This window comes from Struthio camelus, chromosome 24 (genome assembly GCF_040807025.1).
Source record: "Struthio camelus isolate bStrCam1 chromosome 24, bStrCam1.hap1, whole genome shotgun sequence".
Lineage (NCBI taxonomy): Eukaryota > Metazoa > Chordata > Aves > Struthioniformes > Struthionidae > Struthio > Struthio camelus.
In genome coordinates, this window is record NC_090965.1 from 6,304,439 (window position 1) to 6,320,334 (window position 15,896).

The 15,896-nt window shown below is 46.9% G+C and overlaps 1 protein-coding gene across 11 annotated transcripts; it reads right to left on the reverse strand.

Annotated features, from left to right (window-relative positions):
• Positions 1-81: 81 nt before the first annotated feature.
• On the reverse strand, positions 82-15,880 carry FRS3 (fibroblast growth factor receptor substrate 3). 11 transcript variants are annotated; one of them, XR_011136134.1, is made up of 9 exons: positions 15,752-15,880; positions 12,724-12,859; positions 12,250-12,338; positions 11,544-11,730; positions 8,950-9,111; positions 8,195-8,352; positions 6,290-7,382; positions 5,601-5,771; positions 82-4,988 (listed from the first exon to the last, which is right to left on the reverse strand). XR_011136134.1 is itself a non-coding variant. In XM_068918247.1 (7 exons), exons 3-7 carry the CDS (start codon positions 12,313-12,315, stop codon positions 6,441-6,443), a joined length of 1,515 nt encoding a protein of 504 aa, XP_068774348.1. In that variant the 5' UTR covers positions 12,316-12,338; positions 12,724-12,859; positions 15,752-15,880; the 3' UTR covers positions 82-6,440. The 11 variants fall into 11 exon arrangements, 2 of the variants coding, with proteins under 2 accessions (XP_068774348.1, XP_009676775.2); XR_011136139.1 differs by having other exon boundaries at positions 82-2,338; positions 3,945-4,041; positions 5,601-7,382; XR_011136140.1 differs by having other exon boundaries at positions 82-1,127; positions 1,313-1,376; positions 2,235-7,382.
• Between the last annotated feature and the right edge of the window lie 16 nt (positions 15,881-15,896).

A 15,896-nucleotide genomic window follows, 5' to 3' on the forward strand; every position in this document is an offset into this window, starting at 1 on the left:
AATTTTAAATAAAAACTAAAATGCACTTTGAAATGTGACAATTTTCTCTTTGCAACATACAGAAAAGACACCATCACCAGGTAATCATCATATTCCATTTATTCTGTATACATTCATAGTGCACGTTAATGTAAGACATGAGCACTCCTCAGGTAACATAGCACTGCTATTGTTCTTCGCCTTTAAGGTTACACCCGGATGACATATAAAGAGAGGCTGAATGCATATCCATAGAAACAACCTGAAGAAGCAATTACACAGCAAGATCAACCTCTATGGTCAGAGCAACTCTGAATCCCCAGTGGCCAGAGCCCCGAAGCACCTTTGTTTTTCTGCCACATCAGAAATGCTCAGTATCAAAGACACCAGTACGAGTAACAAGGAGAATCACATGGGAGTAGAGCTTGAGATTACACAGATGCATCTGGGCCTTCCAACTTTAAAATCACATTTGCTCATGGAGGAAAAACAAATTAGGTCCCTTCTTTAAAATCAGCCTTTTCTATGCCCTGGCCTGTAAGTGCCAACTTCAAAGCTTTCAAGATTTCCCCTAATGTATTCACCTTTCGTCCTGTTCAGTAACAGGAGTCTAAACCTGCTCTGCTACCTGTGCATGGCATTTCAAGATGAGCCTAGCTTGGTCAAAAAACAAGCTCCCCACAAGGACTGGCTGCACGACCCCGCAGAAGCTGTTATTTGGATTACTATGAGGCAATGCATTCATTAATGATCACTCATTAATGATACTTCACAGGGAAGACACCAGCAGAGAGGGCTGAGTAGCATTACATGGAGGGACAGAGAGCAGACTGGGAGAAAACAGCTAAGAGAGCTTAGAGCAGTACTGCTGAGCCCTGACACAGCACACTCACCCACACATTGGAAAAGCATCATAGCAAGGTCAATATCATCCTCCCCATTTTGCCATGGTGAAACGGAGACACAGGGACAGGACACGCTCTGCCCACAGCCGCAGAGCACGCAGGCCCGAGCCAGAGCAGGATCAGAGGTCGAGAGCATGAGCGAGAGCTGGAGCAGCACCTCCCTGCCGGCCACGGGACCACATGCACCTCCCAACGAGAGGCACGAACACGCAGGTAGCGGCCCTGATAGCTCGAGACAGGAGTCTGGGGATCAGAGGTATTTAGTCAGTCATTTCTCACTGGAAATAAAGACAGCAACAGCTGAAGCTGGGTTTGTTTTTTCTCCCAGTGAGCAGCATGGCTTAGGTAATAAAAATAACACTTAGTACTTCGGTAACAAATAACACATTCAAACCTCTTTGCAAAAATATCAATCCTTTAAACCTCACCTCTCCTTTGCCATCCTCTCCCTGTAAGGCAGGTACAGCTCACAAACACTCAAATCTCCTTTTCCTAGGAGAAAAAGCAGGCATATAGAGTGGGATGAAAGAAAAAAAACAAAACAAAACTCCTTCCACAATAAGGAACAACTGAGAGCCAGGAAATGCTAGATCCCTAGTAAGAGGGATAGGAACTGGTAAAGGAAAAGGAACTGGTAAAAGATCTATTGATGCAATCACCAGGGAAGAACTATCAGAGGAAAAAGTCCAGTTGATTAATTCAAAAATAAGAACCACTTAAAGAAGTTAAGTCAAATTCTCTCTGCACAGCACACAGCTGCTCACCAAGACATCCCTTGAGCTTCAATCTTGCAAGCAGGGGAAAGGAGACCAGCAAAGATGCAACAGAGGCTCTAGCGGGGCCACACAAACCTGCTAAGCAGCCAGGTACATAACCTGGCAGTTAGGCCCATACTGCCAGGTCCTCACCGCTATCCAGGCTGGCTTCATGTCACTGCCCAGAGCTTTCCTTACAAACCAAAGAAAGCCTCAGCCAACACAACAGCTGAACACAGCTCCTTCTTCCAAGTTACCATTCATAGGCAGATCAGGTCAGCACAGGGGGCAACACCAGTGTGAGCCATCTGCCTTGCAGAACCAGGCTTGGGAAAGTAACAGATCTCATGGCTGCAGTTCAGCTTCAGGGACTAACTCCAGAGAAAAGGGTTTCAGACATACATTTGCACATTCATTTCCTCCTAGTCAACTGCGTGGCATCAGTTAGATGCACAGAGCCCTGGAGGAATCTCTCACACTCACAACCAGATTTATAGATGTGACCGCAAAGGGTGAGGTATTCTGCTCTGCTGAGGTCATCTTCGTTGTGTGGGGCATATCGCGGTTGAAGGAGATAATGGGAGTCAATGCTTACCCCTAATCTAGTTCCTCATCCAAGAAGTAAGCATGCACACACATAATTAGTATGCATCCATTGGGAAAGACCAGCATACTTGCATGTAAGGCTCAAAGCAACATCTGTAAGAAAGAAAACCATTACATGGAGACAAAGGCAGAATTATGTGACAGTAAAATGAATTCTAGCCACCTGACGGAATATTCTCTTAAATAGCCAATCTGTCACGGCTGTGCCTCTACTAAATTTCATGACGTTACCCCTTGGGCTGAATTGGGCCCCACAAAAAGTAAATTAAGTAGAGATATGAAAGAGGAGAGCAATCTTTGCAAAGTGCCATAAAAATACAACATACTTCATAAACATGATTTTCAATCAAAAGAAAATAGTATCAGGGAAAGACTCCAAAGAATTAGCAGTAGGAATCACTGTTCCTACTGCCCGTTACCCAAATCAAAGAGGAGGGAACTGAAGGAATGAGAAAATATTAATTCAACCTAGCCTTTTCAACCCGCCACTGATTTCTTCTCTCGAAACTGTTTCAAGTCTGACCACTAGAGGAAGCTGTGAGACTGGAGAGCACCACTCAGGTTTTAATATTAGGGACAAATCCAAGATAATGGCATTTCTGTCCCTGGTGCTCCAAGAACTACCACCTCAGAGTTCAAACACAACTCCAGACTTTTCTTCCGTTTGCATGTCACTTGTGAAACTGAGCATCAAGAAGTTGTGAAAGGATCCTAGTCACTTAATGAGGCTCTTGCTCTTGTGAAGTCATCCACAAAAATGAAAAAGAAAAGCACTGGCACATGAACACGGTGTGCCCTGTGAAAGCCATAAACGACAAGTGGTTCCCTGCATGAAGTCTCCCATTTCATTACTTTAACATTAATCAAAACCAACCCAATGCAAACAAATAGCTGTGACCAGCTTTACGCCCCCTAAGCTTTCTGGCCTTGCAATATCACATGAGCAAAGCCTGCCAAGCCAGCGATGCTGCTCCCCCTACTCAAGGCCCCAAGGGAGAACACAAAGCAAAGCAGAGGACAGTGAAGCAAGATGACAGCCAGGCTACTCTTCACTGAAAACAGTAAACACAGAAGCAGCCAACACAGGCCCTCCTTTGACCTTACAGATGAGAAAATTTAATTCTTTTTCTCCTTTTTTGAATAGGTACAGCATGCACCCCTATAAACAGAATAAAGAATGTCCTAAGGGAATAGTGGTAACATATCTGCTATGTATACACACAGCTATTTCACAGCGGTCTCCTTGTCACTACTGCTTTCTATCTCCTTGTGAGGTAGGGGAGCATTAGCTTCACGGAAGAGGAAAGGGAGGCAGGAGCCAGGCAACATAAGTTGTCCAGGGGACACGAAAGACAGTGGTTTGAACAGTCACGGCCAGCTTTCCCAAATCCAACGCTAATTTAGAGCCACCTAAATAGGATTCCCCTGGGACACAAGTGGGAAGCCCAGCCTCTGCGAGGCCTGCAGAGAGGAAAAACCAGCAATCCAGCTGTGCTGTCCCAACCCCGAGTTCCCGACAGCTACAGACCCTCACACCAGCCTCACCCCACTGGAGACCTGCAGCCAGCCAGAGGGGCCACCCGTCCCCACAGGGAGCAGCCAGTGACACCAAGAGAACAGGCAGCCCCAGGGCTCTCCCACCTTCTCCCAGGACAGCTAAACAGTCATCCAGCAGTGGCTTCCCTTGCATTTAACCGACCTGCAAACGTGGCAAAACACCTCTTCCATGTGGGTGGGAAAGAGCCCTGACATCTTGCTCCATGTAAACATCAAACATTTCATCCTTTTTTTCCTTCCTAGGGGGAAGAAGGGAATAAATATTTTGCATTTCTCAGCTCAGGCAGTGACACCGGAAAGGCAGGTTCATATGGAGGCTCCCAGAGCCCAGCCCCTTGCTGTCATGTCAGGGTTCCTAGTGCTGTCCCAGAGGGTGATACTTAGAGCTTATAAACTCTTTATTTAAATAGCTTCCTTAGAGTTTAATACAGTTCACTTTTCTTTTTTTAAATAAACAATTTCTTCTCTCACTTCCCTAAATGAAACCTAGATTTAGGGGGATGCATTACTTGTCTTTTTTTCCTTCAAATAAAGTTATTTGGCATACATATAAAAATATATTACTCAGGTTTCCTTTCCGTTACAAAATGCATAATGGTTGGGGTGGAGAAAAGACGACATTCTCATTGGAGACAAGCGCAAGGACTTCTCCAAAAAAAGAAAAATCACTGAATTTCAGTATGTGGTACACTTTGAATTTACACTGCAATAAACAGCAAGTCAAGAAATTGGTGCTCTGCAGACTCAGGCATGGTATTACTTATACTTTTATCACTTTTCTTAACTGTTCAGCACATGTCCCTGCTCCCAGAAAGGTCACATTCCGATATGACACTCGTAGCACTTCAAAAATCTGGAAATCAAGTTTCTGGACCTCAGAATCAGGTTACAACTAGATGATCAGGTTCTCTCCTCTGTCATCCGAGAGGATCTCCGACTGCGAATTAGGAACAAAGAGGACACAGCAAGGCTTGGCAACCTTTCTGCCAGGAGTGGGACAACTCAGAGCACTGGATTCCTCAACTCGTACTCCAGGGAGGAAGGTGAAGAACACGGACAGCAAAAAGGTGGGCTTCCAAAACTACAGCACTTCTGTCTCATAGAAACATCTGACAATGGCAAAGAGTAATCCAGGAAGGGATTAGGCTGCAGCATTTCACCATGCACAGAGTGGCGGTGGAACATCCTGCAACGGGAGAGAAGCAGAGACCCTACCTAGCACCTCACATGTAGGCCTGACAGCTCAGCTTGTATTCAGCCCTCGTGTCAATAGATAAACCCACATCAAAGGCCACAGATTTACCCAAGAGCCTAATTTAGCCCTTCCAAGTCTGTAGTTGTAGGAAACAAACTGCGCATTCAATCAAAACACTGATCAAATATTTCGCGTGGACTCAGCCAGGCACGTGGGTGTAGGCAACAACTCTGATGTGACTACGAGTTTGGCTGCCTTGCAACTATGCTCACAACTACTCGTCTCCCGTACCATTTCCCACCCACTCTGCAACAGTGAGCCCCAGTTATCAAGTTTTTTATTCAGAGCTGCTCTTTTTCCCCTTTGCAGCTTGATAAAGGCACAAACTCCATTCTAAGATCTGTTCCCCGACAAAGGTTGTGAGCCGCTGAGAGGACATATTTCATACAGGCACCAGCTTTCGCAATTATCAATGTGATACAAAAGAGCATTAAATAAATAAATAAATAAATATAAAGTAAACAAATAAATAAAACAATAAATCAACAGCACTTATGAACAGCCACCAAAAAGAACCTTTAAAAACCAAAACAGGTAACATACAAGTGAAGATTTCTAAACCAAGCCTCAAACTTCTCTCATATTCGCAGTCTTCCCATCCTCTGTTTGAGCAGGGTCCCCTTGGGAAAGCAGGTTTATGTGATCACAGTGTCTGTGCCCATGTCTGTCTGTCCTCCTCTGTCAATTTCTGGAGATGCCCAATTCCAATCAAATCTGAGAAAGGGACAGAAGAATCAAAGACTTCTATGAGCTTCAGGAAAATAGGCAACAGAGCAGAAGGGAGAAAGTAGTAGCGACTTGAGAGGGAGAAAGACTGCACCATGAGCTCCCATGTCATCAGGGACCAGAGAAACCACAAGGGAAAAAACAGACTTTGGAATGATCCCACCACAGAAGCTGCTTCTCCTGGAGCTCACCAGGAGTCACAAGGCATGAAATCCCCAAGAAATGGGCTCAATTTGCAGTCAAGCTCCTAAAGCACCTTGCTTTCAGGAACACTCCTCCACCACGCTACTGCCTTGCCAGGCTGTTGGCACCACTCAAGGAGCTGCCAGGAAAGCAGTATTCAAGGTTGCATCCACACAGTGCCAGTTCTATTGCTGGCACCTTCTGCCCCTCTCTCCAGAAAGATAAATTTAACCCCCAAACAGTGTCTTCAAAAGTCCTACAAGGCTTTAAAAAACAAACTGCACAGGAAGAGTGGAGAGGGGAAGACTGACAAACAGACTAGCCTTAACATCAGCTGTAGGAGCCATCCCATGACACCAGGTAATGGGGTAAACAGGAAAGCAGAAGGCAATGGCAAATGGAAGTCACACCGGGCAATACACTGAAGGGCAGATACCGAAGCCACAACACAGTGCTTGCACTTGGCACTCCCCTTTAGAGAGGCAGGTCAGTGCTGTTATGTCGAGTTTTCCTTGAAGTCCCATCATCTCTTGGCAAGGCCCTTTGCAAATTGGACATGGCTGCTGTCTTTTTTAGGTCAATGACCGCATAGGAGTCTGTCCGGCGGGCTTCGTGGGTGGCAGGAGGTGGGGCATGGGGGACCGGCAGGTTCTGATGTCCTTTGTGGGGCTCAGCCTCCAGCTCCACCTGGATGTAATTGAGCTGCCGCGGCTGCTCTGGACAGGGCCGGGGGAAGTCGAAGTTGAAGACGCTGGACACGCAGTTGCGACGAGGCTTTGGCAGGAAGCCACTGCGCCGCAGGCCACTGCCCCCGTGCAGCGCGGTGTTTTCTGAGTTCATGTAGTTCTGCAGAGGATCGTCTTCACCAGCCTCAGGGTAGCCGTTGGGGGAAGGTGTCAGCCCATCCCCAGCGTCCGTGTCCTCCTCCCCCCGCCGGAGAGGCTGGCACTCCCACACTGGGGGCAGCGATGGCAAGTTCTCGTAGTGCAGCAAAGCTGTTCTGCGATGGGAGCAGCTGGTTAAGCCCAGGTCCTCCCGGATGAGTTTCAAGCGCCCACCTCGGCGGAGAGATGTGCTGCTGGGGGTCAGTAAGCCGTTGACATTCTCATAGATGCACTGGGGTGAAGGACACTCATCCTCACACTCGTTGTTGTTGTTGGGGGCACAGAAGTGTGTCCTGCACTCCCGGTGGTGCCGACAGACGCTATCTCGTTTCACCTTGTGCCTGTAGGTAGATGTGGGACCTAACACAAACTTAACCTCCCCTGGCTGCAGAAAGACCTGGGGATCACGGTCTTCTAGAGAGCAGCTGTGGTTCCTATGTGGGAAAGGAGGGTGGACTTCAGGCAAGGTGTGCATACAATGTCGGCCCCTCAGCTCCTGATCACCATTGGCTGTGTTCACGTAGGTGTGGGACTGCAAGGAAAGAAGCAGAGGGACAGTGAAAGTAGAAGAGAAGAGACAAGAACACAGTAGGTGTCAGCAGCTGAGAAAACAACAGGAAAGGGAAAGAGTTGAGTGGCTGAGGGTATAGGAAGAGAGGAAAGAATTTCAGAACTTGAGAAGATTTTGGGAAGCAAAGAAGTCACTTGTGGATTTGTGGGCTGAAGGAGGGATGAAAAGGAGTCCAACTGCAGAAGAGCCAGATCATCTGTTTCATGATAGATACACATATACGGGAGAGAACAAAAAGCAAAGCCACTAGCAAAATATTTTATTGAGCAGTTTACATGGGAGACACCGCTGAATTCACCCCTACCTAGGTTTACCTGACAATGCTCGAGACAAGAGCATTATGTAGGGCAAACTTTAAAATTCTAAAACCAAGAAAACAGATCTGAACATCAAAAATAAAGTGGAGAGTTTCAACTTGCGCATGCACCTGCACATCAATTTAGAGGTTGCAGTAACTGATAGACAGGGCAACATGACTTGGCAATTATTTAACAGCGGCGCTTAATTTTCCATGCGAGTCCAAGGCAATACCAGTGGATTAAGGAAGCCAAGAGACTCTCTTGAGTCCACCTCAAGAGAGTGCCTGATCCAGTGAAGCATGAGAGAACAAAAGCCTCCTAGACCAAAACGAAGCAAAAGAAACAACGGATGATGAGGTACAAGGATCCTCTGAGCTTTGCGGGAGTGAGAGAAGCCTAGAATTGCACAGGACTGCTAGAGAAACAGGCTTGTTGTTCATTGCTTGCAACAGAATTTAGGAGATCCAGGTTTACCTGCTCATCAGGCCCAATGAGGGCATGAGTAGAGTCTTCACCCACAGAAGAATGCCTCAGGCTGCTCACAGAGGGGGGGCGAGCTGTGCAGTAAGATAAGGTCTCTGCAGGGAAGCTGTGAAATCCATTGGGAAATCCTGGGACAGTGTACCCCAGACCTGGAATAGAATGAAGACAGATAACCATTAGAGCATTGATTTGATACAAACTACAGAGTTGGCTGCAGTTTCACAAGGAGCTTGTCTCTTAAATGCATCCTGGAAGGCAGAATCAGCTTGTCTGGAGAAGACTCCCACTCTGTACACATACAAGTGAGGCTTATAGAACACATACAAGGGCTAGGACTCCTTGCTTAAATTCAAGCCACTCCTAACGGAGTGCAGGAATTGAGCAAACCTGAATTCTTCCAGATGTGGTCTCCTTTAGGAACCACCTGCTCCTCGTAGGTGCTATTTAAAAAGGCCGCTTGGCAGAGGTCCAGATGAAAATCAACTGAAGGCTGACAACTTGCTTAACTATTGAGGGGCTTTTTTGCCATTTCCTTGGAAACAAAATACCACATTGCAAACAAGTGGGGCCTTAAAATAAACATGCTGCATGGGATATACACGGACACAAAGACACAGGTCAGCAGAGAGCCAGTACATGGGAGAGATCCCATGGGCTGGAAAGGGCAGCTTTCGCACAAGCAATTGCAGACATTGCCCGTGTCTCTGCATTCCCCCTTTTCTCCCCAGATACCGAAGAAGCCTTACTGTTGGGTGCCTGGGGAGTCCGGGAAAGCTCCCGCTCCGTGGGGTGACTGTTCCTGGTGATGACAACGGGCTCTTCTACTACGTTGATACTGTTACATTGCATCAGGTCCTGAAGCAAATTAAAGATCTCCTCTGCTCTGGAACACTTGAACGCAAAAATCCCTGCACAGTAACGAAGAGGAGGGCCAGAAAAGCGAAAAAACAAACCTGCTTTAACAACAGTATAATTCTGGGCTGTAAATAAACAAGCAATTTTGATTTTAGCATGTCTAACGCATTTTAGCACGTCTAACGCAATCAACCCCTGCAACTCACAGCCACAGGAGAACAACTAACAACTCAGTGGATTAATGAAAGATCAGACACGTATGTAAGTCATGAGAATGTTCACCCTTTCATTGGACGGGACAAAAATTTGTTAGGAGGATGTAAAACCTCATGCTTCAAGTCATACACTGAACAGATCTTTATGAGGAGGAAAAGAGTCTCTCCTTTGTTATGCAATAACTTGGTAGAAAGTGTCTTGAATCTTTCTTTAAGGCCCACGGCACTAGCCACTATCTGAAAGAGCGCACCAGCGAGAGCGGCTGGGCCCTGGTAAGGCAGTTCCTAGACTCCTTATAAACACACTGACAATTCATAAGGCCATATTTTGTAAGCCACTTTCTATATTCAATCACATCCTGATGCAACATTTCTGCACAGCATAACCTATTGCTGCAGCAAAGCAAATACAATGCCATGACCACCATGTGAAAAAATGGTGCATCATTAGAGAAAAATAGCACCCCGATTATCTTACGATCTTATTGATCCTACGTGAGCAGAGGTGTGAAAGGGACAAGCTAACTGGTCTTGTTCCCTCTCTAATCTTCTATTTTAACTCACTTGGCACCCAGTCCAATTCCCACTGCCAGTGGAAACTCTTTCCAGTGACTGATGGGAGCTGAATGGGGCCTCGTGGACCGTGCACCTGAAGGAGGGACAAGAGCACCATATTTCAAAAAAGGTATCAAATTAAACAGTGGCTCCCCAGCTGAGCAGCCCAAACCAGAGCTGGTGTGTGCAGAGCTAACCAATCCCAAGCTGGCACGCACACACACGCACAAGAGCCATAGCAACAAGAACAGCATGGCAACAACAGCTCCTACCCCAAAGAAAAAACGTTTAAAATACTCTGGCCAAAATATAGCTGAATCTTCCTTATTTAAGATGGGGAGCTGCAGCAGAAAGGAATCCTCCAAATAAAATTAACTGAGCAGAAAAATTTCCTATGAGGAAAGCAGGATACTAATCGAAAAAGAATGGCATCCATCCGATTTTTGTCTGCGTTCAGATTGATGAGACAAAATGTCATGTGTCTTTTAGCATGTGGCTGCTAAAAGATTTTCTAATACATGAAGAGCAAATAGCTCTGCTTTATCATCACTGTCTGGATCTAAACAAAAAGAAAACAAGGCAGAATTCTAATTACTGATCTGCATCCTGCAAAGGCAAAACAGACAACGAAAGACAAGCAGTTCCCATCGCTGGCAACTGATAAGCACACGATTCCAAGAGAGGAATACCCCACTTACATAAATATTAAAAAGGAGCATACGGCATTACAGATTTGTGCAGTACTTCACACAGACACTGAACAGTCATGTGCTGCCCTTCTGGATAAGAAGGAGTTTACAAACACATTAATAGAATGAGGAAACACAAACTTTCTTTTCCTTGGTCCCATGTGCCAAAAAAACGCTCAGTTCTTTAAAAGCAAGAGACAGACTGGTAAAGGAACTAATAGGCACCACAGTAAAACTGGAGTCTGTTCCCAGCTCTGCTGATGACTTGGCACGTACTCCTGGGTGAGGCACTTCCCTTCTCTATACACAGCTTCCCCATGCATAAGATCCATAAAACATAAAATTCCTTTGCCCTCATGTTATAAATTGCTGCCAAACAGCAAATACAAAGCATTAAGTAAAACTAATACCAGCTAAGGCAGAGAGAATGCACTGAGAAATCCAAGAATGTGTTTAAACCACTATTGCTACTGATGTGTATTTGGAAGCTCCACAAAATTAGCAAATCCTAAGAGAGACCTGGAAAAGATGCAGATCATGCCCTTTCACTTTCTCCCTGGAGTTAAAAGATACTTAATAAAGCTTTAGTCTTGCAAAAAGCACTTTCTAGCTCCTAAAAGAACATTTCCAGCAACCCCTCCTACCACAGCTAAACATGGTTAGCTTCAAAGCTCAGAGCTGACAGTGTAACTGACATCCTGTCCGACACTAAATGTCTCATCCAGTTAAAACTTTAGCTCATGCCTGATTTACCAGTTAGCTTATGAGAGTCAATATACTAGGAAAATAAGACCCCCTAGACTTATGCCCATGTCCTGAGCCTCAATATTGCTAGCATTAGTGCTTTATTTGGGAGAATTAAATGTACGTGTGGGCGCATTCCAGTACTCTGGGGGAAGAGAGGCTGCAAACGAACACGTTGATTTGTTAGATGCAAGGGCCTGGGAAGACACAAGCATCAACTCACTCGAGCTGCCTGGGAATAGAAACTTCAGAGCTCCTTCCTCCAGGAAGCACAACACTCACCCTGCCCTGTCTGGCAGCGACGTCCACTCTCAAAGGAAAAGAGGTTGGAGTCATAGCCATAGCGGCGCAAGCAGAGGTAGGGCCACCTGACAGCATCTCGCTTGTGAGTGTGCAAGATGAGCTCCGTCTGCGTCAGTTCCATAATCCCAGATCCCAGCTCGTTACCTTCATCGTCCACGTTCGTTACCTGCAGAGGTGACACCGCTCGCATCAGGAAAATCCGTGCATTTGTATCCAAAAAAGTGCTACCGGTTTAGGCCCACCCACAAAGATACTGCAATTTCCACGGACGCCCCCTTCATTCACTAAGATGCATCTTTTTCTGTTGAGAGCATGAATTCATTGCAGGTGGAAGGCGCCAACTCGGCAGCCTTGGAGACTGTATACTTGGCAGTTCAGCTGATGTCTCTCAACACAGACACTGAAAGACAGCCCTGAGTAACAACAGATTTCACTCCGTTTCCTTGCTAAGGCAGAATCTCAGTGCAGAGGCATTATCTGCTGCAAATACAAACATATTTTTCAAACAATTTTTCTCAATTTAAAAAAAAAAAAAAATCAACAACATATTTGCAAATCTCATCACGTGAAAGGCTTCATGTGAAAGAGCAGAGGTTTTCTTTGCTTTCCTGCCTGAAGTCAAACCCAGGCCGGGGTTTTTTTGTAGTTGTTGATTCCCTTCTGAGGATGAAAGTCCAATATGTACCTTAAATTTGGTGGGATGGTTGTCTGGGACGCTATCCCTGCACAGACAACTGCAGCAGCTTCCCATGATGTCGGTATAAGAGGTAATCCCTGAGAGTGAACACAAAATAGAGGACAATCGTACCTTCAAACCTTCTCCTCTATCCTCTCAGAACATACAGCATTTACACCCTGTATCCTCCTTAATCACCCTGCACAGGGCCAAGTGTGTTTTAATCTCAATTTTTTTTTTGCTTTGAAAACTTTTCAGTGTGTTACTCAATTAACAGACATCATATAATATAAGACTAATTAAGAATAACAGCTCTCGGGTGCTACTTTATTTGCTTGTTCATTAATTTGCAATATAGTCTAAAATATTCCATTTCATCCCTTACAGGAGAGCTATACCAGCAAATGGGTACAGCGTGAACTTGCCCCCACTCCCATGGGGATTAAATAAAGTTTGTAACTTTTAATCTCACTTGGTTCTTACCATTAGGCAATTGTTTGATTTTTTTTTGGAGGAGTGGGAAGAAATCCCACTACTGTCCCTTTATCTCCCTCGGGACTTCATGGCAACCCGGCGTTAAAGTCACCTAGAACACAAGGGAAACCGCCCCATCTTCTACCTGACAAGAAGAATACAATTAAATAGATCAACAGATAGATCAACAGATAAAAGACAGAGAATAACAACAGGAAATGGGGAGGGGAGAGGTGTCACGGAATCTCCCTCAAATACCACACGGAAGGAAAGCGTACATTTTTTAAATTAACTACCTGCATTTAAATGAACACAGAAAATAATTTTGCATAGACCACTCCTAAAACACACAGCACATCAAACACAGACATCACGTGTTCAGATGCACACTTGCACTGATTTTGCACAGCTAGTGAGACTTAATCTTCATCACCGTTTGTGCCCATTTTCTAGCAAACATATGTCATCAAGAACTCAGTACAGACACTCGCAGCACCTGAAACCATTTGCAGCCCAATGGGCAAAGTCTGCAAAGTATTTTCAAAGATGTAACTTCTGAAAATATGCAGTCTTTGGCTAAACAAACAAACAAACACACACACACACACACCTAAAAATAAGAGCTATTTTACTTCTTGACTTTGAAGATCCTATCCAGGAGTGCAGTTTATCAGAGGTACCGTAATACAAATAAAATACAACAATAATACTGAATGGCAGATGGCTTTAAGGATGTGAGAAATCGCATGCATCTGCTGCTTAGGAACGTGAAGACATCGTCATTAGATGGACGGTCCTTAAGGGTCAGAGAACAAGCAGCCTTAAAAGCAAACGAACACAACAGCTGTTGTATGTTGAACTATGAAAAGGAACAAATGCCAGAAAATAAAAAGGCACAGTTATCTAGTCTTTTTCAGAGAGTGCAAGCACGCAGGAGTTACCAGTTTTTCTTACTACTAGCGTTTGTATCTCTGACGCAGTCTTAACAAACTTCGTGTCAACTCTAAGGCGCTAGAATCAGCAGCAGATAATACAACAGGATGCCATGCTTTATTTGGCAAGAATACCGAATGATCTCTCCATCTGAGGCGTGAGAGGAGAAAGCCATATGGATAACCAGCCTGGCACTACAACAGTAAGTAAAATGAAAAGGCTATTGGAAATCTCTCACTCTGGCATGCCAGAGTCTGCCTCACCAGTCGCTCCAAATTAAACAATGAATCATGGAGTTGTATCTGTGTGCAAAACCACATTACACAAACTGCCCTCAGACTTCCAGACAGCGTGCCGCGTAACTGCACAGTGTCGTGAAGGCATGGGGCAGAGCTGGCAGGGAGCTGACCAAGGACCCCCGTTTCATTTTTTGCTCCAAAACACGATCTAAATGACCTTCCATGGCAATTCCACATCATACTGCCCTAACTTTGACCCCTGAAGAATTCCCAACTCTGTCCTAATCCTTCAAAGTCCTCCAGAACCTGTTGACTTCCTTCTGAGCAAGTTGGAGGAGCTTCATCCCAAATCAACTGGCTGCCTGCCTTTTCGCACACACCAGTCACCCCAATCATAACGATGCCACGCGCTCCCTGTTCAACAGAGCATCCTGTTCAAGTTGTCCTATTTGTTTTTCTAGAGTCAGTATGGATTTACTCCCAGCTGACTTTACAAGTTTTCATCAATAATTTAGCAACAGACTGCTCTGTTTCATCTAATCTGGTCACTAGGGGCCTTGTTCTCCACCTTATCAATTCCCTTGGTAAAAAATATCTTGCACAAAACATGTTACCTTTGCCCCCTCTTCCTTCTTTATTCCTCTCCCCCTCTGGTGCTTCCTTCACCCCTCACCTGTCTAACCTGCAACGGGTTTAGGAAGGAGTGCTGTGGCCTACCCTGAATTGTTATTACGGTCAGAACTGAATAAATGAGAAAAAAACATAGTGAAATCCCCAAGGACTCCCTTCATACTTTCAGCTGCTCCTCACTCTTGAATTATTTTAGCTGCATCCCTTTCATACAAATACCGAGAGTCTCAAGGCTCCAGTCCCCTGCTCAGCGCTTTCAACACACACCTTTCTGATGGCTGCGTTTGCAACTTCAAAACCTTTATGACTTGAACCAAATATACTAACAGCACCATACGCTTCTCCAAAAGCGAGAGCACGTGCCTCCCAAGATCAGCAGTCCCATTCCCCTCCCAAGCTACAGGACCCAAACCTAAACCCTCCTAGAAGTCTTCACACCTCTCTTCAGTCCGCTCTCCGAACCAGAGCTCACCTCTTCCTATTTCATAGCCAGGTTGCTCGCTCTCCTTGCGAAACTTCTACGGAGAGACGCCCTCCGCACCTCCAAGCCTGCAGAAGCCCCTTCCATGCCCCTGTGCTCAATTGTCTTACACCTAGCGACGCAGAAGAGGGTCCGTCTAACCCCAGGTGACCCAGGCACCTGCTCCAAGCACCCCAGTCCCGCTGGCACCGGGAGCAAAGCGCATGGCGGGGGGGGGGGAAACCCACACTGATCGCATTTCACGAGGATGCTTTGCGTGCGCACGCACCCGGCTCCCCACAAGCGCCCTTCTGATGCCCAGTATGGACAGACCCGCTGCCTCCCCCAGCAGCCACCCGTATGGGGGTTAGGGAGGACGAAAGGGGCTGCAAGCGTACCCCGTCCCGCTGCAGCAGGGCACCTCTGGGGCGAGAGGGGCTGCCGTAAGGAGGGGGGTGCGAGAGCTGGGGGCGAGGAAGGGGCCCGCAGGGTCGTGGGGAGGGGGTGGGAGGGCACGGGGCTGTGCGAGGGGGCGGCGGGCAAGGGGGTGCGAGGGAGCGATGGGGCAAGTGGGGTATAGAGGGGGCTGCGCAAGGGGGGGGGCAGCGGGGGGAAGGGGGCGCAGTGGAAAGGGAGGGTGTGCAGGGGGGCAAGGAGGCAGCGGGGTAGGGGGGCACCGGGGGGGAAGGGCAAGGGGACAATGGGGGGGCAATGGGGCAGGGCCCCCCGGGAAGAGGTGGCGGGGCCGGGCCCGGGCCCAGGCCGGGGTCGGTACCTGAGGCGCTGCCCGGCTCCGCCGTCCGGGAACCGAGGGCCGGGCCCGGCGCGCTACGCCGGCCCCCGCTTGCCAGCCGGCCCCGGCCCGGCCCGTGCCCTGCCCAGTCCGCCGGGTCCGGGACCGGGTCCGGGACCGGGACCGG

Coding starts and splice junctions, on each gene's coding strand:
- FRS3 (XM_068918247.1), bottom strand. CDS start 12,315: ATGGGAAGCTGCTGCAGTTGTCTGTGCAGGGATAGCGTCCCAGACAAC. Junction 11,731..12,249: donor ACCATCCCACCAAATTTAAG/GTACATATTGGA, acceptor TCACCTCTGCAG/GTAACGAACGTGGACGATGA. Junction 9,112..11,543: donor TCGCTGCCAGACAGGGCAGG/GTGAGTGTTGTG, acceptor GTTACTGTGCAG/GGATTTTTGCGTTCAAGTGT.